A 22,538-nucleotide genomic window follows, 5' to 3' on the forward strand; every position below is an offset into this window, starting at 1 on the left:
CCCCTTAGCTTTAAGATAGCTTCGATTTGACCCGGCATCGCCAAAAGCTTCACTTTCCTTTCTTTCGTGACTTAATAATGACTTTGGACAGTGTATAAAGCTTGGAAGATGGTCAACCAGGCAAAACACAGCAAAAATCGGGCCCGGCAGATGTCTCACCCTTTGTGCCCAACATAGCTTGCTAGGTTGGCTCTCCCGGGGCCCACGGCCCACATGAGCCAACAGGTAATAACCTTAACTGCATAAGAAATCCGTTGACTTTTAACTAACTAAGAGACTAAAGCTGTTTTCTTATACCCTCCTGTAGGTGGTATTATCTTCGACTGTAATGCCTAGATCCACCCTATCGCCTTTTATTCATCCATTAAGGCTATATATTGCAGTGTGGTCACCTCAGCCCCAGTGCGTCAGTATAACGCTGTGCTTCTTTCTCAATGTGATGATGTATTAGGGTGCAGTTACAACTCGTGTGCTGTAACAGTTGCGTCTTGAGATAAAGAATCTCGTCTTTTAAATCATTCACGCAGCTAGTTAGCATCATATGACGTTGCTCCATAGCTTGTTCATCGCACTGGAGTTTTGTCAGATCCTCTTTCTTTCTCATGCGACATTTTTCGGCAGCGATGCGGTTTCTCTCTTGCACTTGCTTATGTTTCGCGTGTTTGCGATTAGTCGCGCCTTTGCCGACGTTGGTCCCATTTCCGTCGGCAACAATCCCTTTCCTCCTCTGATCATCCGTGTTATTGTCTCCTCTGGCATTGCGTCTAGCGGATTCTGGAGCTGCGCGTCCACTGAGCTGCGCCTTACTCTTTCGGCTGGGCTTTTTGAGTGGCTCTTGCGACAACTGCAGCGAAGGAGTCAAGGTTGAGGATGGTTCGTCAACGACCGTTACCAGGCGTTCGGGTGATAGAGTCTGGTTCTTGACGGTGGAGTATGTATCGACCCAACGGTCTCCCGAACTAGATTCCCCGTAGAATAAGAATTGGTCCTGGGAAAGGGAGTCTTGTCTGGATAAGGTAGTGATGTCGACTTCATTCTGGAAAGCGGCCAGGAAGGCTGGCGGGTTCATAGAATCCGAGAGCTCCCATTGTGGGTAGGACGGAACGGCCGCGCCGTATATGGTGAGATCATCTCCAATAGCCTCGTCTGGGGTGTAGCCGTCGAGCATTGTCACCCCTTCCATGTACGGAAGGGAGTTCGTATGAGCATCTGCTTTAGAATATCAGCTCATACTCGTCAGGCATGGTTGCAAAAATAAACCTACTATGGCTCATATATCTGCCGAGGGTAGGAACAATGGCGTAACGATGTTCTCTATAAATGGCTATCAGTGGCTTGCTGAATGAATGGATAAGTGTAGAGGTGAGCGTCTAGAAACTTTTTGTAGCTTGGTAAAGTCAAGACCTTGGGTTTGAGACGAGTTTTGCGGGAGGTTGATGCGGGTGGAACAGACGTCCTATTGCTTCTAGATTGCCTCCAGCCCCAACCGCTCCAAGCCTAACGCGCAGCCCAGTGGCAACTCAGTGACGCCTGGGTGTGTATGGGTAGCATCAAGGCCCCTGAAATGCGCGACCCAGAGAGGGCACCAATGAGCGGTTGGTTTGCCGGCTAAGACCCTTAAGTTTCCGGAACACATGTTTTTATACATCCCGAAATGTCAAAGGGTGCGTGCAGCCTGCAGATCAGGGTTTTAAGTCAACAACTGGCTGATTATTGTGGTTCGATGCTCCACGCCTCGCTAGGCTACAACCCCCATCTTCCCGTACTATGATTGGCCAGGAGTCCTCGGAGCGAATTTAATCGTTGTGATTGGCCACTCAAAACTGGAAAGCAGGATGAGGCGAGGGCTATAACTCGCGATGACGCGCCACGTCTTAACTCAATCTGCAAACCTCGAGCGTCGCACCCGGAATATGAGGAAGAGAATGAGATAGTTCGTGTCTGATTTAAGAATAACCCAAGACGAGCACTATTCTAATCTCGACCTTTCTCACGTATGACTCGACACCCTCGACTGCATGCTTTAAGCGCGACTTCCTCCATCCATTCTCTCCAATAATCTGCTAGATAGCGTCCATCCACCCGCCAAACACATATCCTCCATAGGGACAAGACTCTCCCAGCTGTATGGCGGCCGTAGAAATATTTCCCACTCCATAGCCTATCCGTTGTCATAGTCTGACCTATGGACTTAATGTCTTGTCTGGATTCTCGGGCGAAGGGTGTCGCTGTGGAAGATAGCTGGCGTTGGCAATGTCCTCTTTATCTTTAGTCTGGCATGATCAAGTGGGGCCTTACCCTTGGCCGGCCCCGGTGCTCGCTGATGCACATCGTCGCGTGAATTGCTCGAAGTCGCCCTTCTTCATACCTGGCGCTTAATATCTTCCCGTGGTACGTCAGATCCTCATCTGTGATGAGGATGAGGGGCATAGGGCGGAACCACATTCGCGGTGTTTGCGATATCTTCGTGGTGATATTGCCGTGCGTTAGGTCATAAACTCGCAACGGCCCTCGAGGGAAGCTGGCGTATCTATCCAGATATAGAGTACAAGTGTGGAGGACATACGTATGGTCACGGAAAACTTTTGTGAGACAACACACAACACATGACGATCCATCGATCATCGTGTAATCATGTATGTAGAGACCCCTGGCTGCAGGATGTCCTGTGAAGTTTGAACTCGCCCCTTACAACGAAATGGTCTCGACCACTGCGTTGGCCAATCAAGGCATTACGGAAGCTCCGTAAGCCCAGGCTTAAGGCTTAAGGCTGATCAGGTGGTGCCCGAGAAATACGTGTCATTGGTATGCGCCATCTCATCAACGGACTTCCGAGTGCTGGGGTTCCCCAATTGAATACTTTGAGCCGGTCATCGGCCTACAACGAAAAGGATGACGGGCCTGATGGGATATGCCGCTAATACGGGATGATTTAAAATTGGGGTCTTCAGAGCTGCCAGTCCAAAATGAGACAAACCCTCGGCCTCCGCCCATTTCAATTGCTATTACAAGTATCCTTCAACGTGTGGTTAAATCTCAAGCGGGTAACTGCTCTATCGGTAGACCAATTTTAGAGACACCTAGTAATACTTATCGCAGGAGGGTTCTTCCTTTCAAATCTGATACTAAACGCATTTGCCAACGTGGCGAAAAAGCATGCATACTAAGATACCTGCTGTTTTGAGGTTTCTCACTGGAGGCTTACCGCAGTCGAACAGGTTTATCCCCCCGCACACTACCTCGTCGCCCCAAGCCGCTGATTTTCCTTCCCCATCATTTCCACTTTGAGAATCTATCAAATATTTGATCAAAAACACATTCACCCGATCCCACAAGATCCCACAATTTTAGACAACTGGCAAAGGGAACCAGTTGCCTCTTAATTTGCCGTTACAACTACCAATTCTTCCTAAGATCAAGATGACCTTTTTTAGGCCCGACGGTATCTGCCCAGCCGATCTCTATCAATTCTCGGACCAGGTGGGAGAAGTGGATAGCTACAACATCAAGCAACCTTCCCCAGCGACCCTAGAGAGAGAATCACTACTAAATTCGCGACATCGCGACAACAGAGCAGACAGCAGCACTAAAATAGGTCCTAGTGTTAATCTACGCACCGCGTCGCACAAGTCGAAGAAGCGGTTAACAAAGAACATGGCTTATCTCCTGAGACCAACAGGCTGCAATCCGTACCCCGGAGACCAGGTGTCAGATCTTAAGGTGAATCGTGTATATTTCTTGATCCTTTCGCAATCGAAGGACTATTGAGACCTTATATCTTCGACTGGTTCCTTCTAGGACTTGAGTCCTAGAAAGTCCTACGATCTAAGTTTAGGACTTCAAACTTTAATCCTGAACCTTAATCATGAAGTTGAGGGTGAACCCTCCAACATTCAACACCAGGACTAAGACCTCCTCGGTCTATTATCTATGTCTCGGCTGGGGCCAAGTGGAAGTGCGTACCAACTGGGAATAGCTGGCTTGCAAGGTCGTGTCGATTAATCCTCACCACAAACATTTATAGTCATTGTCCTTGATCTTCATTTATTCAATTATCGAGTCTCGTACACACCAAGAGCTATGAATCCCAAACCACGCAACCCTATGCTGGCGAGACTTCTATTCAGATTTGGTTTCTCTAACTAACCACCAAATCCCGACTTAATCCTTCGGTTTTGCATAACAGTCTTTTGTTTTCTTCTTCCAAAGTCAAGATGCGCTGTCTCGCAGCATCTAAAACCTCGCCTCTACTGATGCAATGGCCTGTTTGTAAAGACTTTCCTTCTTCTGAGCCTTCCTCTTCCCGCCTTGATGTGTGCAGTACCATGAGTCATCTCTCAAAGCGCAGTTTCAAACGGGTTCGGTATTGCTTCTCAACATTATTATGGCACTCACGGGCTCTTTTGGTATTGATAGGAAAAGCTCGCTTTATTTGAGATCTTTTTGGCTTGCGAGATGCTGAACGTAACTTGGGATCTATAGGAGTGTTAAGAATGCACTTTCTCTTTGCATGATTGCCGTCGTAGTAGTCGTTGATGTTTGTAATCCCAGTGTTGCTTTTCTCAGGCAATCGAGTCAAGGCTGTCCTTTTAGCGGGGGCGGGCGTGACACCGGCGGAATCTATGCCCATACTTTCTGATCTTCCTATGCAGCCGGACTGTACGATGATTTCGTTACTGTCTTGAGGGGGGCTGGCAAGGGAGAAGTAAAAATTTGACCTATGTGACTCAGCGGGGGAAGAGGGCGTCAAGGGTTGACATGATGCAAATGTTGGACCGCTATAGGACTTTGAAAGGTTGCATGTCCCGGATCCAAATGACGCGTCTACGGAAACGGTTTCTACGGTGTTTGAGCATCAAGCAAGACAATCCAATACCAGACGATTTCTTACCTGGGTTTAGTGGGTTTAGGTTAGGGTCAAAAGATAGCTGCAAGTTATTAGCGCTGAACATCATAAGAATCGTTGGATGTTATGCGATCGAGAGAATTTTTAGTTATAATGATATTCAGGCAAGACTGAAAGCAAATTAAGTGTTGCTCAGGAGTAGAAGTGGTCTGCTGTTTTCCTATATATACCTCGTACTGGCTGTCTTCTTGGCCCCAATAAAATACACCGAGATTAGTTGCGTCACCGTAGTTGGCCATATCGGAATTGGGGTTTAGTTGCTTGCTCAAGTGGCACGAAGAAGCTGGGTAGTAAGTTTAATAACGAATTTCAAGCGGCATAGTATTGTTGTATAATAAAAGGTGTGAGGCAGTTTGCTCAGATGCCGCATTTTTATACAAATCTGGCGTTCCCGGCCGGCAGTCCTCGTCGTTGAACCCATCCATTACTGAAGCCCAACGTCATATAACTGGGCTGGGTCATTCAGGTTGTTAGGCCCCAGTAGCGTGATAGTTTAAAGCCAGAAAGAGTCATTGTGGTGTCACTACGAGAATGGGGTCATGTAGATATTAACCGATATGATAAATCATGAAACAAGATCCTAGCCCTGGTCGCGACTCGTACGGTATCTTGAACTATTAAGCTGAGCACGGGTATTAAACATCCTTGTCTCTTTCTCTGCGACTGTGGCCGACAACCCGCCTTCATCCGACTTTCAGTGCGCTTATTACAATAAAGCGTCAAAGCAAACCTCTAAGCATTATTTTGACCCTGCAATGAAAGTTAAGCCTAATTATACTGAGGTGTTAGGGTTGGGTTTGTCTATTGCAGGTGAGATTGAGTACCCACTATCACATATGTGATCCAGGCCCCACTTTCACATTGTGTGATTTGTCTAAACTCAAAGGTGATGTAGACCCCAGTCCCTATCGCATATGTGATCGAGTCCCACTCTCCTGTCAAATGTTAGAATCTCCACTTGACTTCTTGGTTCCTGTCAATCATCATAACTCTCGTCCTCTTCTTCCTCACTTCCATCATTGTCACTATCCTCGTCACCGTTACTATCTTTGCCGTCTTCATGATGTCCGCGGACAGTAGACTGTTGGCGGACCAGTGTCGTCTCAGCTTCAGCATTGCCTTCTGTCACACTGTCCAACTCCTCTACAAAACCTCGTGGAGATATACAAATACCGAGCAGTTCTGGAATGGACGTTTTTCGCAAGCTGTGTAGATCGCCGCCTGTAGCCATCTGTACCCCAGGAACTCTTAAATCCCTGGAAAGATCTTGCATATTATTACCAGCAAGAAGGGACTCCAGGAGGGGCTGAACGACATGCGCGTACGATGCCTGGCAGATTTCCAAAAGGTCAGGGATCTCGTCTGCAACAGCAAGCGCCATGGCACGGAACTTATCCTCTTTTTTAATGCCATCGGTTAGACGAATCTTATTATAGCACGTGAAGAGGCTCTTGGAGACAAAGACGTAAATACCAGCGCCAAAGACGTCTGCCATCACTGCCAGCGGTCGCCAGGCATAAATCTTCTTGGCCAAGGTGCCTTCGGGAAGACCGAGCTTCCTGCTGAGATACTTGGCTATTCTCGTTGAAAGGGCCAGCCCGGCGTTGGTGTCTATTCCGTTCTTGACGAGGAAGTCTTCGATGTCTTTATTGGATCCTGTCGCGGCCGGGTTCGACCAGCGATCCCATTCACGGACGAGCGACATCTTCATGTCGATCAGTCGAATATCGTCGATGATCAACATGCTGGGGCTGTCGTGCTGAACGGCCTGAGCCCAATGTAGGGTGAAGCTGGACAGTGTCGCCGGACCATCCTTGCGGATCTCGTCTGCAACCCTGCCCGCATTCAGGTCGAGGTCGGCGAGGTAGCGTTGTGGGTGGCGGCCATAAAGATGTGTCAGTGCATCAGCGAGCCGTTTCTGGCCTCTGCCACCGAATACCTCATATAGGACGGTGATACCTATGACGCAGATCTCTTGCGAGGACAGTCTACCACCAAAGTCCCTTTCTTGCAGCCTCCGGGCAACGGCCAGGGTATCAAAAGCTTCGTGTCCCTCTTCAGAATGGTTCTTAAGTCTGCTCTTCGCTCGGAGGGCCTCCACCAGGGTGGTTGGCTTATCATCCCCGCCGAGTCCCTGCTTCGGTGCTCGCGCACCGGCGCCCAGCCGTATCACGACGGTTTCATCATCAGTACGAGGGACCTGTGTAAGGTTTAGATTGGCAGATGGCCGTGAAGGGATGTCGCTGTCTTCGTTGTCGACTCGATAAGTGTTCAGTGCATCCGGAAAACCTTAGGTGCCTCCCAAGAGCGCACCTGGTAAGGGAGGAAAGAGTGGCTTCTTCGCACGACTCACATGGTGGCTGTCTGTCCCCAAATCGCCTTCTTCGTCATTGACCTGAACGCAGTGCTTGGCAAGGTCGTAGGCTAGATGCTCCGGTATGCCCTTCTTAACAAGGGATGCGTGCCACTGGCTGACAAACTTCTTAAGTTTCCTCTCGTATCTGGAGAGGGTATTAGGCAGATCGGCGAGATCTTGCTCATCCGGCGCCTCGGACGACGGCAAAGTATGCTGCGTCAACAAGTCAGCAGCTTCTGTACTTGAGATGACGCGGGAGGTAGAATCCGGAAGGAAGCTGGAGGGCAGGCTGTCATGCGCATCCGCGTTAGGGTCCTGTCCAGAGCTGAGTGTCTTCCGCCGGAGAGACTGACTTGACCTGGCCCCTGACACGTCGGGATTATCGGCAACGAATAAACCCGAACCCTTGTTACGTTTGAGAGCTGCAGTACCGCGGTCGTCCAGAGCGTGGCGCGTGGGCGATCCGTGTCTCCCGGGTCGAGGTCTGGATGTGCTGGAAGAGTTTCTGACATAGTTGGGAAAGCAGACACGCTTAGTAGACTCTGCTGTGACAGCGGAGGCCGGTACCGTCGTCCTTTTTCTGCCTGTTGGTGACATATTGCTGGTCTGCCTCTTGGTGATGATGACTTCTTTCCATGACCTCCTTCTTCCTCCTGTTGTAGACGAGGGAGCAAAGGGGTTTAAAATGAAGCGGTGAATGTATTCGTAATCATCTCACAAGGCTGCCGGGGTTTATCGCGCTATAGTCCTTGCTCAAACGACTAAGATTGGTCTTCTTGTTTTTAACTTTCATGGCTAGGACAGGGATGTGGTTTTTTTTATGTGCCGGAACTAACCCCTTATCACACATGTGATAGCATACTAGATATAGTAGGTATAGACGAAAATCATTCAGGTTACATTTAATTTAACAATAAACTTTGTACTATAGGTATGTGGAAATTTAGGGGGTTATTTAAATTATCTGTTAACTATTTAGTAAGTTTATCTCATGAACACCTACCCTAGACTCAGCATGTAGTGTCTTTATTGCAAAACTTAACAGAACAAAGCCCCAGGCGATATCCTCAGACTAGGTCAACAGCTGTTATTACACATTAAGTATTCGCAACGCTATTATCATCATGTCTCCGGGACGACAGAGAACTAAGGACGCGTCAAGAATGCGGTCTAAACCCAAGGATCCCAAGAGAGGAGGCGCTTTTTCCTCCCGCTCGTCTTCATCCAGCGTCCATTCGACCAAACCTCAGGAAACTATCCTGCGATACCTGCAGTCAAGTTTGCCTTTACCTGCAGCATCCGAAAGAAGAACGCCGACAAGGGCGGTAAGCTCTGGCACGCTACATTCGGATTTCTCCTCCGCCACCAGCAACAGCACGTTTACCAGCAGATTGGGCAATGGCAGTGGCACAGGCCCTGTCGCAACAAACACTGCCTTCCCCAAGTTATTGTCATTACCATCATCATCTCTGAGCTCGAATATGTCACCGCCGATCGATGAGCCCTCCGGGAATGCCACGTTGCGACGAGGTAGAGATTTGGACGAGCCGCCGTTATCTAGACCTCCGGTTAGAAGGCACTACAACGGAAAAGAATATATACCAGGTGCGCTTTTCCAGATGCAGACCTTGACATGATAACACTTACACGAAATCAATTTAACAGACTCGATGGATGATAACATGACAAACGCAGCTGTACCGGACGATACTGTGTTGCTGAATGACCACTCGCTAGTATACGGCTCCGATATGCAGTTGGATCCGGCCGAAGTGGACGACAGGTCGTGGCATATGCGCTCAACACCCCCATCTAGTCATGGGTCTTACCAAGGTCAAAAATTCCGTCTCTACATAATACATCCGGCCCGCTAACCATCCGCCCTAGACAGCATGACAAACAGGGTGAATAACAACTTACGCGATACTATTGTAACCCGAAGCGAGCATACCCTAGGCCAAACGCATGATGAAGAACGAGCCGAGCCCGTTGCTGCGGAACTGCCCACCCATCAGGAAATCTATAATTGGGTTGAAGAGGAAGACTTGGACGAAGGGGAGAAATTGGCTCGACGTATCGTCTACATCCTTACCGCCGGCCTGGTATCATGCCCGGCGGATCAACACAAGGACCAGGACACATCACACCTCGCAACTTGCCGCCGCCATCTGCACCTGCGCGAGACGTGGGCTGGGGCTAGCGCAAGAGCTAGCGGGTCGTCCTTCGCTGAGCGAGAGGAATAGTCACGACAGTTCGGCCTAGACCGGACCGTCCGACCCCTTGATGCTTCAGTCACGGGTCTCCGTCGCGACCAGCTGCCGCCAGCCAGCCGGCTCGAGGCCCAATTCGCGGGCTGGCACGAGGACAAAGAATGGTCAGATGCCGAGGTCTGCCTACACCAAGACGACGTGCCGCAGCGGAAACTGGCGCCCGCCGTTCACGACATCGACAGCTTCCTACATGTCACGAAAGACCCGCGCAGCCTGAGAGGGCCGCTGAACATATGCATTACGACCCAGCCAAGCCTCCTTCTCTCCAAGTCCATTCACGTTCGGGTGCCCATACGGGTGGGAGAGAAGATCAAACAGGCCCCGATCTACCAGATCCCGCACACCGTGCTCGCGCACCAAAGGCCACGAACGGTCTATATGTTCTTCCCGCGGCTCTACGACGAGAAGCGCGGGAAGAAGGGCCCAGTGCCCCTGCGAGAGGAGCAGAATCGGCTGTTCTTCGACGGCTTCATCAGGCCGAGCATCGAGAAGATTGGACCACACTTTGTGCACCACTTGCCTGGAAGCTATGACTCCGTCCGGGCAGCATCACGCATCGCCATGGAGTCGTCGGGCTCGGCGGCTGTACGCGGTGCGGCCTTTGAGGTGCCGTATAGCGAGGAGAACCTCCCCAGCCTGTGGAGCGTCATGCAGGAGGCACTCGATCGGGCGGAGCGCGACATGGTAGCTGACGGGCTCCGACCCGGCGGCGGCGGGAGCATGCGGGAGACAGAAGAAGTCAGTAGGCAGTGGCAATTTGGCGATGCCATCTTCCTCTGCAGCTACAAGGACACCAAGCTGTGGCACCAGTCCTCCGGCAGCAGCATCGCGGGGGTGCTGGGAGACTTCCGCGCCCGATGTGGCGTCGTCAACCTCGAGCCGGAGCCGGCAGCCAGCATTCGCGGTGGCAACCCTGCTTACGGCGACAACAGGACAGAACCGACGCCGTGGAGGCAAACCCAGCTTGTCGATGTTGCGTCCGAGCTCCTGCCAACGAGAAGTGGGCATACCGTTCTGGCTCGGCGGTGCTGCCAGTACAACACCTTGCGTTTTCTCTACGGACAGTCTGAGGAGGCTCTGCTCGGAAGGACTGCCCTGCGGGTGGAGGGCGAGGCTGATAATGACTGGGATAATGAGGCCAGTAGTAGCTAGGAAGATGAGGAAGGGGAGGGTGAACATGACCCTGACGAAGACGACGGGCGAGCTCCACGCGAAAGGGGGAGCGAGGAGGAGCAGACTGCAGGAGAGGGTTGGAAGCCTCCCCGCATCCCTCGCGCCGTCACGACGGAGTACCCAGTACAGATGCTGCGAGACTCCATCTCCATCACTTCAGAGCCCAGGAGAACTAGTCCTATCTTTAGGCACGGCGTCTCGTATATACAATCCTACCGTAGAGGAGGGGAACTTCAACGTGGCCGCCATCTGGGCCTTCTCACACCCCAACATCTTCAACCTTGCGCACAGCGATGAGGCCTGGGCAGCAGTGGCCCGAAAGGGTAACATCAAGGCTAGCCGCCAGGACGCAGAACGGGCACTATCGCAGTCAATACAGCGCATGGCTAGCAACCTCGAGGACCCGTCACGGGGGTACGGCTGGCGGGTTGAGCTGCGCATCACGACAACACTCGCGGCTCAGTTGCGGCCGGCGGAGGAGGCTTGGTGGCGTCTGATCAAACGAGCAAACCGGCTATCCGACGGGCCAGGCGCCGTTGCCGTGACACCGGACCGGAATGCCTTCTACGTGCTCGCGGCTGGAGACTTTAACGCGTTCGTGCGACAGAACATCGACAAGCATCTGCGGCTCATGGACTACATCATGTCGTACTGGGCGCGAGACCCATCTGCGCCGCAGTCAGCGGCATCGCTCTATGCCATCGTGACGCTCGCTCTCCGGCATTTCGTCAACCATCAGCCGCACGCGCTAGCCAGGATATTGTCTGCGCCCCTTGCAGTCGGTGCCAGGAGCAAGATCGGTCTCGATATGGCCCGCTCTAGAGAGCAGCGGGGGTTTGCCTTCTTCCCGAAAGACGTAGTGGACTGGCACGAACTCCGGCTCCACGACTGGGCCACGGACCTGTTGCAGGTGCCACAGCTCGTCATCAAGGCACACTGGCTAGAAGAGGCATCGCTGCGGCAGTCCAGACACCTTATCGACCAGGTGATCAGCCTCGCCGTCAGCAAGGACATCCGCACGCGGGAGCAGGCCGAGGACGTGCTCGGAATCCTCTCACAGCTTCTGATTCGCAGCTATAAGGAAGCGGCGTACCTGGCTCTTTTCCCGGCGAAGGGCAGAAGGAAAAGAGTGCCAGACATGGACGTGTTTGAGTTTACCCTGGCTGGCGTGCGTGCTGAGTCAAGAGCCGTGCAGGGCAGAGACTGCAATCCTCCAGGGAACCACCGCTTCTTCATCAAGCACGTTTCGACTTATTTTGCCTGGGCATGGACTCTCGCCGATAGTGACATTAGCCGTGGACATCTCGAGAGCCAGCATTTCCGCGTGGAGGCTAAGAGGGCCATCAAGGCGTTCGAGCAGCTCAGCCGTAGTCCGTTCATCACGGCACAAAGGTTCCTCTGCGTGTTGTACTACCGCTTCTGCCAGCAGGTACTCTGTTTCCCCAACGCCGACAAGATCAACGGCGTAATGTCCGTGACTGCCAAGAACGGCAGCCGCACCGTTCTCTGCACACATATCATCAAGCCATGTGTAACCATTCCTGATGATGCCAAGCTGACAGACACCGTTGCAGCCATCGTGCTAAACCAGGATCCGGATACCCATCCACAACAGAGCGCATACCCATCTAATATCATCTATTCTATTAAGCAGATCCGTAGATATCTACATTTACCTCTATCTGAATATGACCTGTGAGAGAGATGGGTGTCGGATAGGAGCTAGGGTTACCTAGTCCTACATACCAAAATCAATTCTAGTAGAATTGAATTATTTTGCCCCACATTACATGGGGTAGACTTGAATTTTAATCAGGGGTAGAATTGAATTTACCAAAGTCACTGGCCGAGGGGTAGGTTTGACTTTTGCAGGGGTAAGACATTTGTTTATGATTGGGCCTTGGTTACACGTCGAGATTTGGCCGTACACAGGATAACGTATCGCGTAAAGCTTCTGCTCGGATTTCTACATCCTTTCATATGCGTACAGTAGTAGTCAACTGATCATTTTAGGCACCTATGATTGGCTCTTGCCTACGCGCAATGAACTCAGCATGGACGGCACGGATCACCGTGTTATGAAACGGGCCCCGTTTCGCGATCTGGTAAACATGACCTGAACAGTAACGGGGCCCTTTACGAGTTTTGGGAATCCATGTAGATTTCTAGACCGTTGATTGGCGTAAAACCCGTAACGGGCCCCGTTACCGACTAGCATACTAGAGTAGAACCACAGGCGGACTAGAGACCAGGGGAACTTAGTATTCTACCTGCAACTGGAGTTAAGTGGGTTGCTTCTCAGATCCCTGGTGCAAGGTAGGTTCGGCACTGGAGAGTGAATTGTTGTGCGGCTTCTTCGAACTTGGCGCAGAAGGCCTGGAATACCGTAAGTTTGGCGTTGTACTCCTCTACGCGTTCACGCGTGAGATCATTGGCTGATTCGATGATAGAGACTGGTTGTTGTTCAGAGACCAATGAAGGGTTGGGATGAGCAGCTCCTTCCGTAGCTATAGCAATGGTGGCGGCATTGAGTGGTAAGGATAGTGTCTGAGCCATCCGCCTAGGACCAGGCGAAACACCAATGGTGCCGTTTATGGCCGCAGGGCTATTCTGCAAGAGAGCTGCACGGGCTCCTCGGTTCAGATTGGCAGGAGTGTGGATCCCCAGATTGAAGGGTCCGAGGCAGCAGGCAGGATCGTCATAGACGAAGCCATTGCCGCGGCTTGTGACTGCGCAGAGCGCAAATTCAGGCGTTTGTTATGCACTTGTTAAGGATCTAGGTATAGACAGAGCCACTTTATTAATACTTGTATGCCAAGAAAGTGTGATAACAAAGGAAGGGCTATTCATGGTAGTATTTCGATCACATAGGTAGATAGGGTAGTTCAGAAAGAAGTAAAAATCTCCACGTAATTAAATAACTGATAAAAACTCAATGTTGCCACAACGATTCCCAAAACAGTCTAGTATCGGAGTTAACCCAGCTCAAGTCCCCGAAGCACTGAACATAGTTAAATGACTGCCGAAAATTTAAACTTTATACACGATGATTCTCAAGACAGTCTAGCATCGGAGTTATGAGGACTTTACGGAGTGAACTAATAAACCGAGCCCGACGGTAAAGCATATTAGACCTTGGCTGCATCCGTCTTCCTCCTCATCCGCATTGACATCCCCTAGACAAAATGGGGTCCATCAAATTCAGCCCAGAAACCGACATACCTAGCCTCGACGGAAAAGTCATCCTGATCACCGGAGGCAACTCAGGATTAGGGCTTGAAAGCGCTCGGCAGCTCTTGAAACACGGACCTGCCAGGATCATCCTCGCTTGTCGCAGCAAAGCGAAATTTGATCAAGCCGTTAACGAATTACAAAAAGAAGGTGCTAAAACCGACGTCATATCTTTTCTAGCTCTGGATCTCGCCTCATTCTCGAGCATCAAATCTGCTGCAAAGGAGTTTCTGGCGTCTTCTACTCGGCTCGATATTCTTCTCAATAATGCTGGTATCATGATGGTGCCAGAGGGCCTTACTGAAGAAGGCTATGAGATCCAGTTTGGCACGAACCATATGGGACATGCTCTCTTGACGCATCTTCTCCTCCCTATACTTAAAGAGACCACGAAGATCAATTCTGACGTCAGAATCATCTTCCTCTCGTCGATAGGGGAGATCATGGCCCCAAAGAATCCGTATCAATTTGACCAACTCAAGACCACGTTGTCTAGCACTTCTACCCATGCTCGCTATGGTATATCGAAACTTGCCAACATTCACTACGCTGCCGCACTTGCCGAGCGCCATCACAACATAAAAGCCATCAGTGTCCATCCAGGCGTTGTACAAACAAATCTCGCCAACACGTTCATCAATAATAGCCTGATATTAGGAACGCTGTCTCGTCTTATTTCCAACTTTGTCTCCGTCAACGTTGCCAAGGGTACCCTGAATCAGTTGTGGGCAGCTACTAGTCCCAAGGCTGAGAGTGGTGTTTTCTACCATCCTGTTGGTGTAAATGGCAAAGGAAGCAACTTAAGCCAGAATAAGGATGCCATAGAGAAGCTTTGGAATTGGACACAGGGAGAGATTCAGCAGCACCTTGCTTAAAGAGCTCGAGGCAGAACGAGGCATAATAGGGACGGTCTATAAAGGAAGTCTCAGACCGGAACGTCAGTAAATCATTCACTAACTTAACGGTTTTCACATCATGCGACGCATATTGAGGCACGAGGCTTGGCTTTTCCATAAGTCAAGCAGGGATTACTGTATATCACTCTTGTTCTTATTACCCTTATTATTATTGTCCTTGTTATTATCTTCCTCGTGACATCTAGAGCGTATGTAATATCTATTATAATTAACGTACATCACAAGCGAGTGTCCCACCAATCTACACTTAAAGACTCAAAAAGAGGAATAAAAGCACCACAACCTATTTGATCAATTAAAATCAATTGCTATATTATTCTCTATTGACCTCAATTACCTCCTGACAGGTCCTTGCATTATGCCCGGTCTTTCCGCAAATACTACATTGCCGAACCTTTGGTCCTTGTGACCTTCCGCAACCACCTCCTGAGGATTCAGCTGTTACCTGCGCATCAATATCTACCTGATCAATTGCTTGTGATGCTTCCCCTATAGTTAAAGGCCCTAGTCCTACATACCAGAATCAATTCTAGTAGAATTGAATTTACCAAAGTCACCAGCCGAGGGGTAGGTTTGACTTTACATCATTATCGAACTTCACACTTTCACTGAAAGTGGAATCTTTGCAATACTATTGGCCAATAATCCCTGTCTTTATCCCGCATCCCACTTTCAGGTGAAAGTGGACTGTAAATAACAGACCCCCAGCAAAATACAACCTAAAGTGGTGATCTCGTCTTTTCATTGGCTGACTTTGCTTTTTCTTCTCATCCAAGAGTTTCAACTTGAAGCTATACTAATGTTTTATACGCGGCGACGCGCGTATGTCGTGTACCCTGGCTATCTACTTGTGGAGGTATATGAGCCCAATGGATTAAAAACCTTCATTGCTATCAATCTCTCTGGAAATACCAATCACAACATCAGATCGATCACACCATGAAGAGGCCATTCGAAAGCACTCAGACTGACTATACTGCGGCCACTGGCATAAGCGAGACAACCCCATGGCTACAGCACACACGCTGGGCTGAGCTATTCCGCAATAGATCAATCGAAATCATTGCCGCCACGGCGAAGCTACCGGCCTCGCAATGGAGTCGGAAATACCTACTTGGACAATGGCAAGGGCTTGATTTCTGGAGCTCTGCCGAAACAGAATCCCAGTTGCAAGTTATCCTTCGCGGGCTAGACTTGATGTTCGACAGAGCAAGAGCTACACTTGATCGCACGCCATATATCTCACGCTGTTGGCTAAATACATATGCTAAAGATGCTTTTTGGCCGCATGGATTTCAGCTTATACCAAGCTTTAAGAAGTATCTGGTGATATGGAAAAGATTTATCTGCTTCGTATTTCGCGTTCTGCAATACCCGTTGCGGCAGCATCAGGAGGTATACAATTTGCGTTTGGGATCCAATGAGATCAAGATGATGCAGCATATATTATATTTGGTCGGTCAACTGCAACTAGGAGAGGACGACAACATTAGCGACACCTCAGATAGCGAGGACGATGAATCTTATGGTCAAGACTGGCACAACGACGGCGAACTACCTTCAGATTTTGAAAGTTCAGATACCGACCAAGACTTTGACACAAGTACAGACGAGGATGAGGAGATAGGCAGAGATCAAACCTCAAACTCCAAAGGCTCTGACTTTTCTCTTCCGAGTGGTAACTGGCTGCGGCTGTCTGAGGCTTTATTCCAATTATCGATGATGTTCTGGACATATCAAGATCCCGCTGGAAACATGTCATCTTCGACTATCATTCACTTTACTGCTGTCATGGGCATTCGACAACAATCCCTTGCCTTTAACCCGGCCCATAATTCTACAAGTGAGCTAGCAGGATTGATTTGGGTTGGCCGATTGTTATTCCTTGAATATGCCCTGCCGGTCTACAGTTATTCTACTCTAGTTTACGAATGGCCTCGTCGAGATCATTATCCATCGCAACCTGACCGGTTGGATGCGATTCGCAAGAAGTACTTGATTCGAGGCTGCTATACCCCACTCGGAGAAATCATTGAGCTGAAAGCCTTTGCCAGGTCAATTGTTAAGAGAGAAGGCATCCCCGGAAACCTCTCCTGGGACCCTGATGGGAAGTCATTTATAATCGGACATAATATCAAGTTCAAGCTTTCTGAATTTTGCGCAACCTATCATAAAGCCATCAAACTCGTGAGAGAGCGGGTAGACGAGATGATGTTAGGGCTTGAAGTGGATATCGATATGGACGAGATCCAAGACGACCTCACTTGCCGAAAAGCCGGATGGTCTTTCATACAAGACCCAAGGAACAAGCTAGCTGACACCTGGGAGAAATTAGCAGATACCCTAAGATCGTCAGGCTTTCGCGGCAAACCATTTATCAAAGACACAGACTGGCAGGTCGACACCTGTATAGCATATCTTGATGCTGGCATAGACCTCACTAAACTGACATTTGCTGCATCGCATCTTTCAGGGGGGTTACCCGGCAGGGGTACCGAGATAACGACCATTCGGTATATCAATACGACACCTGCTATTCGGAATGTCTTCTTTCGTGGGGGCCATATGATTATTATTATCAGCTATAATAAAGCAAGGGCATCGAATAACTACGCCTTCTACATCGTCCGGTACCTTCCTAAGGAACTTAGCCAGAGTCTCTTACAATATCTTGCTATCATTCGCCCCGTATTGGGCTTTATCGCAAAACAGCTAAAGGTACCCCATGGGTCCGACAGCGACTTCTTCTTTCCCGACCCACACGGGAAGAACAGACATCTTACCTCTACACAAGCTTCCAGCATTCTTAGGTCTTTGACCCAGGATCTCGCTACACCATGGACTCTATCGTCATATAGACAGGCTGCACTTGCAATTGCCAAGAGATATATCGGCAAGCTCGTTGAGAATGCAAATTTCTACTCTCCTATGGAAGCAACCAATCCGCTGCGGATGTTTGCAGCCGGGGCCGGTCACCATCCGCGAATGTTGCTTACATCATATGCAATTGATAAAGCGCTCCCATCTAGGCTGCAGCCGGAGCTCTTGGAGATGTATTACCGACTGTCAAAGTTATGGCAGGATTGGAATCAGCAATACGACCGGCGGAACGCCGAGAGTACAGAGCTGGTACCTTGCAGCCAGAACCGGGATGAGATACACGCTGATCCAGAGTTATCAGAACGGCAGCCAAAGAGAATCAAGAAAGGCGATCCCATAACAGCCGGGGATGCAGATACACTCGGTGACGGCTTTATCTACAACGCCCAGTATCGGATTCTAATATGTGTTTCGTGCGGGTCAATGATTCAACCAGGAGTAAAGTCATTCTATAGCCACCTTAATTCTGTACATCGAATTACTGGGTCGGCCTGCAAAGCTTTAATAGGGAGATTCCAGACGTACAAGTTATGATCATTTGATAAGCTTCTTGGCCCGACGAGAAGCGTGCCTCAAATAAAGGGCCTCACTGTTCTCAAAGGCTTTCGTTGCAACATCTGTCTCGAAACCCCTGGGTTATCCCATTTCACAGATTCAGGTCACCATTAACTTTTTGTCGATGATTCGTAAACGGTACCATCCGCTAAAAGCAATGCCGTACTATCCAATACCGAAACGTTAATACTCCAATCCGTATAACGAAAGATATTTTAATTGATCATTTTGTATTGAATTCATGCTCTAATTGCCTAAAGCGGTAAGTCGCTGAACCCCGATACTTTGGTGTTGCTGCACCAACGCTTATCACCTTATCGAATCTTATCAGCTTATCACTCCCAGCCCCAATTTCATCATCATCAACAACGCCAAATCTCAGAAACACTAAAAAACAACATCGACGTCAGCTACGCAGCACGCAACCATGTCCGTCGCCACCGTCACGTCAACAATGCGCGAAGCAGGTTGGAATGTGACATTTCACGTAGGTCACAATCCCCGGAAATTCGCCGGGCTTTTCCAAGCTCCGGGCAGCGATTTGGTGACGTTTTGCGATGTTATTGATGAGCTACGCCTTTGTTTCGAATTCAATGCGCGCGACGATGATGATTCTGAGAAGCTTTGGGATGAGCTTGCCTTTGCCTTGATCAGTCGACCGAGTGCAGAGCGACAGATCCCGAAGCTTGTTGAGGGGAATGATCGCCGTTTGGCCGTACCCAGTCTTCCCAATCGTGCGCCCAAACAGCCTGATGTTATAAAGTATCATCTTATCCGCCATAAGTCATGTTCTTTACCCGAAAACTCACCACTGAAAGAACATCTCGAAGGTTTGTCGAATCAAGTCAAATACAACACGCATCGGCATCTAATTCATCCTAAGCGAAATGCGCAGAACATATTCCCCACCCAACCCGCCGTCGTGATCCTCGATACCTAGATCCAAAGAAAACTCCCTCCGATCCAAGATATGCAACAATGCCGCTTCGAAGAAGAGCCAGACCCCGTGGCTCTCAATCTCCTCCTAAACGCCAAGCGTCAGACTTCGTCTCGCCAGTAAAAGACGGCCCCGACGACGGTCTGGATGCTGGTAGTATGATTGCACCCAGTAGCATGCAAGTCGATCTCGAGGTCGCCAAAAAAGTCATGGATGAGTTTAGACACGCGTGCGGTGTATATGCTAGTTGCTGCGCCGTCAGCGGCGAAGGCGACTCCTGGGTAATAAATCCTACTATTGGACCGGCTCTACAAGCCTGCCATATCGTTCCGCAGAACCACTATCACCTGTATCCAATTACCCAAGATCAAGAGGACGACGGAGATACGGGTTATAGTCCGCGTCGTCTTCAAGAAGCGTGGCAACGAACATGGGCTCCAGGAAATGGCATACTGTTGATGAGCCATCTTCACGAACTTTTCGACCAGCGCCTCTTCTCCATCCATCCAGAAACGCGCCGCATTCGAGCTTTCGTGCCATATAACGTCTTAACGAAGCATAACGGCGAAGAGGCAAGAATGGTTGATCATGTTGATCCGAATGCTTTGCGACATCACTGGGATATGTGCGTTATGGAAAACATGACGGCTATGATGCCTCTTTTGGAGTTGCCTACAGGCGGCACAAATACTCCTTTCAGTCCGTCGAGTGAGTTACTCATGACGCCAGGATCTGCGAGCGGATCTCAGCCGGAGAGTGGCCGGACTGGTGATCCGGCTAAGAGATCGAGACCAAGTCCAGGTCCAGGCCACGGGAAGGAAGCTTCGGCACAAGAGACTCTTGACGGTCAAGAAGTTGTGACATTGCAGCACGGTTCTGACGAAACAGACGCCCCCATTCCTAAGCGCAGACGGTTGCATGACTGCGAAGTCCGAGAGATTCATTGGCCTGAGGAATGGATTCGGGACGGCATGATGGATAGCTATATCACCCCATTCAACCGCAAGGTATTTCTTGCGGACGTTAATTGGGAACTGCAAAGCTTCAAGTCCCGCAGTTCCTATAGTTGAGCACATATACCATCCAGGACCACCTAATGCATAACCCCACCTAATGCATAACCAAAATTTCGCTCCTCCCATACAAAATCCAAATTTTCAATTGCATTGTACTCGGCCAGGCATGAAGATACTCGCGCACGAAGACCTGCACTATATTGCTTTTTTCATCAAATTTTCATATCGGCTTGAACCTTTCCCGTTCCGCCCCGTAGCCTGGTTCTCTAGCCCTTTGAATTTTGTCGCATTTCACCTCATGTACCCTACGCGACTCCATCCACTCAAGCCGAACTTTCACCTAATTTACTCGCCACAACTCCTCCCGTAATGGTTCGCCGTAATTATACCGAAGATGACGTAGCTGAGGCTATCTTCGATACCACCGATAGAGGCCTCTCACAGAATGAGGCGGCCCAGAAACGTGGAGTACCTCAGTGGACCATTTCGAGACGACTTTCCGGTCAAGCAAGCAGGAATGAACGTATCCAGGCCCACCAGCGTATTCCAAAGAGCCAGGAGGAGACCCTTATCCGTTGGGTGCTGCGACAAGAGTCCCTGGGCTATGCTCCCTCGCACAGCCAGGTCCGCGCCTGTGCCGAGGCCATCCTTCAACAACAAGGCGATAACAAACCTTTGGGCAAGCACTGGACCACCAGGTTCGTCAAACGTCACCCAAAACTATCTACCAAGCTTGGAAAACGTCAAGAAGCCGCCAGATTTGACGGCTTTACTCCAAAGGCGGTCAATTGGTACTTCGATATCAGGGAGAACGAGTACGGCTGGATCAAGCCTGAGAACACAGTTAACGTGGACGAGGGCGGTATAATGGTGGGTTTCGGTAAGTCTGCTACAAGTACACTATGGGTTCTTATAGGGTATAGCTAATTGATTGTCCATGAGGCCTGGACAGCCTCGTAATCGGGAGCTCTGACCCGAAGAAGAAGGCGATGTTGAAAGGCGTTCAGTCGCGCACGTGGACCTCGTTTATTGAGGCTGTCACCGCAACTGGCCGTGCTTTGAAACCGGGAATTATCTTTAAAGGAAAAGAGCTGCAGAAGCAGTGGTTCCTTAACGAATTCGAATTAATAGCGGACTGGCACTACATCACATCACCGAACGGCTGGACAGACAACCATATAGCTCTCGAGTGGTTGAAAGACGTCTATTTGCCTCAAACGGAGCCTCGTGATGCATCGGATGCGAGACTTATTATCCTTGACGGCCACGGGAGCCATGCGCAGGTGAGCATTTCGGTGATTTCGCCGCTGAGTCACCCGCTATAGGGTCGCTGACCAGCAGTCAGGATGAGTGGATGGCTACGTGCTTTCTGAACAACGTCTACTGCTGTTACTTACCAGCACATTGTTCCCATGGTCTGCAGCCATTAGATAATGGAATTTTTAATGTCATCAAAGGTGCGTACCGGAAAGAACTCCAAAAGCTGGCTAGTTTGTCCGATTCTGCGCCGGTTGACAAAGTCAACTTTATCCGGGCATACGCGAAAGCCAGGGAGGCGGGCATGAGGAAGGATATTATCTTATCCGGCTGGAGGTTTACTGGAAATTGGCCAATAAATCGGTACAAAGCTCTAGCACATCCGGAAATTCAGCCGGACAAAGAAAAACTGCTGGAAGAGTTCAAGACGCCGAGCCCTCCTCAACTGCACTCAGATGATACGCCGAAAACGAGCCGGCAAGTGAGGGAAATGGCCAAACACCGCAGTCGTCCGACCAGGCGGAAGTATAGTAAGATCGCAAAGGGGTTAGAAGCTTTAGAGATGAAGGTGGCCGTTCAGAATGCGCGGATTACTGGCCTCGAGGAGCAGATGGCCCAGCTGCAGCGAGGGAAGAAAAGAAAGGCGGTACCGAACCCGAACCGACGATTCATGACTCTGGCGGAGACTCTAGCGGCTGGAGAGGCTCTTCCTGACTCAAAGGATGCAGAAATAGAGGTGGTTGTGGATGAGGAGGTCGAGTCGGTGATTGAGGTGGGTGTCAGGTCAGAGGACGAAAGTGAGGACTTTATGGTCGTAACAAAGCACTGCCAGCGCACACGGAGCGGTCGGGAGGTCAAAAAACCACGCAGACAGTAAGAATTGACCAATTTTCTAGATATTTTCTCCAAAGTCTCATTTATTAATTGAGAATCGGGCCTGTTTTTGTGGACATCAAAATTTGGATTTTGTATGAGAGGAGCGAAATTTTGGTTATGCATTAGGTGGGGTTATGCATTAGGTGGTCCTGGATGGTAGAAAC

The 22,538-nt window shown here is 49.8% G+C and overlaps 9 protein-coding genes across 9 annotated transcripts; 5 read left to right on the forward strand and 4 right to left on the reverse strand.

The window, feature by feature from the left end:
* Positions 1–388: 388 nt before the first annotated feature.
* Positions 389–1,367, reverse strand: B0J16DRAFT_276801 (uncharacterized protein; the record flags this gene model as incomplete). The annotated part of the gene is made up of 2 exons (XM_046123772.1): positions 389–1,212; positions 1,265–1,367. Coding segments are annotated over 2 exons (927 nt in total), but the record flags the coding sequence as incomplete, so codon positions are not given.
* A 2,559-nt stretch (positions 1,368–3,926) lies between these two features.
* Positions 3,927–5,018, reverse strand: B0J16DRAFT_351395 (uncharacterized protein). The gene has a single exon (XM_046129182.1). It carries the CDS (start codon positions 4,628–4,630, stop codon positions 4,331–4,333), a length of 300 nt encoding a protein of 99 aa, XP_045977326.1. The 5' UTR covers positions 4,631–5,018; the 3' UTR covers positions 3,927–4,330.
* A 749-nt stretch (positions 5,019–5,767) lies between these two features.
* Positions 5,768–8,004, reverse strand: B0J16DRAFT_200311 (uncharacterized protein). The gene is made up of 3 exons (XM_046122950.1): positions 7,616–8,004; positions 7,260–7,475; positions 5,768–7,106 (listed from the first exon to the last, which is right to left on the reverse strand). Exons 1-3 carry the CDS (start codon positions 7,772–7,774, stop codon positions 5,883–5,885), a joined length of 1,599 nt encoding a protein of 532 aa, XP_045977327.1. The 5' UTR covers positions 7,775–8,004; the 3' UTR covers positions 5,768–5,882.
* Positions 8,005–8,228: 224 nt separating this feature from the next.
* On the forward strand, positions 8,229–9,505 carry B0J16DRAFT_312354 (uncharacterized protein; the record flags this gene model as incomplete). The annotated part of the gene is made up of 3 exons (XM_046125042.1): positions 8,229–8,867; positions 8,928–9,095; positions 9,150–9,505. The coding sequence occupies exons 1-3, from the start codon at positions 8,387–8,389 to the stop codon at positions 9,503–9,505; spliced, it is 1,005 nt and encodes a 334-aa protein (XP_045977328.1). The 5' UTR covers positions 8,229–8,386.
* A 40-nt stretch (positions 9,506–9,545) lies between these two features.
* B0J16DRAFT_359085 (uncharacterized protein) lies at positions 9,546–12,404 on the forward strand (the record flags this gene model as incomplete). The annotated part of the gene is made up of 4 exons (XM_046129624.1): positions 9,546–9,636; positions 9,735–10,633; positions 10,685–10,905; positions 10,997–12,404. 4 exons carry the CDS (start codon positions 9,546–9,548, stop codon positions 12,402–12,404), a joined length of 2,619 nt encoding a protein of 872 aa, XP_045977329.1.
* A 509-nt stretch (positions 12,405–12,913) lies between these two features.
* On the reverse strand, positions 12,914–13,566 carry B0J16DRAFT_351407 (uncharacterized protein). Its single transcript, XM_046129183.1, has one exon. It carries the CDS (start codon positions 13,259–13,261, stop codon positions 13,004–13,006), a length of 258 nt encoding a protein of 85 aa, XP_045977330.1. The 5' UTR covers positions 13,262–13,566; the 3' UTR covers positions 12,914–13,003.
* A 218-nt stretch (positions 13,567–13,784) lies between these two features.
* Positions 13,785–15,162, forward strand: B0J16DRAFT_351408 (uncharacterized protein). The gene has a single exon (XM_046129184.1). The coding sequence runs from the start codon at positions 13,891–13,893 to the stop codon at positions 14,809–14,811; it is 921 nt and encodes a 306-aa protein (XP_045977331.1). The 5' UTR covers positions 13,785–13,890; the 3' UTR covers positions 14,812–15,162.
* Positions 15,163–15,792: 630 nt separating this feature from the next.
* B0J16DRAFT_419303 (uncharacterized protein) lies at positions 15,793–18,267 on the forward strand (the record flags this gene model as incomplete). Its single annotated transcript, XM_046133821.1, has 1 exon — positions 15,793–18,267. The coding sequence occupies one exon, from the start codon at positions 15,793–15,795 to the stop codon at positions 18,265–18,267; it is 2,475 nt and encodes an 824-aa protein (XP_045977332.1).
* A 289-nt stretch (positions 18,268–18,556) lies between these two features.
* On the forward strand, positions 18,557–20,409 carry B0J16DRAFT_351410 (uncharacterized protein). Its single transcript, XM_046129185.1, has 2 exons — positions 18,557–19,118; positions 19,172–20,409. Exons 1-2 carry the CDS (start codon positions 18,716–18,718, stop codon positions 20,293–20,295), a joined length of 1,527 nt encoding a protein of 508 aa, XP_045977333.1. The 5' UTR covers positions 18,557–18,715; the 3' UTR covers positions 20,296–20,409.
* The last annotated feature ends 2,129 nt before the right edge of the window (positions 20,410–22,538 follow it).

The sequence above is a fragment of the Fusarium flagelliforme genome (assembly GCF_020744385.1).
Source record: "Fusarium flagelliforme strain FIESC 12 MPI-CAGE-AA-0113 chromosome Unknown B0J16scaffold_9, whole genome shotgun sequence".
NCBI classification, from domain to species: domain Eukaryota; kingdom Fungi; phylum Ascomycota; class Sordariomycetes; order Hypocreales; family Nectriaceae; genus Fusarium; species Fusarium flagelliforme.

Excerpts from the sequence above, each read along its gene's own strand:
- B0J16DRAFT_200311 (XM_046122950.1), bottom strand. The coding sequence starts at position 7,774 with ATGTCAGAAACTCTTCCAGCACATCCAGACCTCGACCCGGGAGACACG. Across the intron at positions 7,476-7,615 it reads CGTGTCAGGGGCCAGGTCAA|CATACTTTGCCGTCGTCCGA; the intron begins GTCAGTCTCTCC and ends TTGTTGACGCAG. Across the intron at positions 7,107-7,259 it reads TGGGGACAGACAGCCACCAT|GTCCCTCGTACTGATGATGA; the intron begins GTGAGTCGTGCG and ends AACCTTACACAG.
- B0J16DRAFT_351408 (XM_046129184.1), top strand. The coding sequence starts at position 13,891 with ATGGGGTCCATCAAATTCAGCCCAGAAACCGACATACCTAGCCTCGAC.
- B0J16DRAFT_351395 (XM_046129182.1), bottom strand. The coding sequence starts at position 4,630 with ATGGGCATAGATTCCGCCGGTGTCACGCCCGCCCCCGCTAAAAGGACA.
- B0J16DRAFT_351410 (XM_046129185.1), top strand. The coding sequence starts at position 18,716 with ATGTCCGTCGCCACCGTCACGTCAACAATGCGCGAAGCAGGTTGGAAT. Across the intron at positions 19,119-19,171 it reads ACTGAAAGAACATCTCGAAG|CGAAATGCGCAGAACATATT; the intron begins GTTTGTCGAATC and ends ATTCATCCTAAG.
- B0J16DRAFT_351407 (XM_046129183.1), bottom strand. The coding sequence starts at position 13,261 with ATGGCTCAGACACTATCCTTACCACTCAATGCCGCCACCATTGCTATA.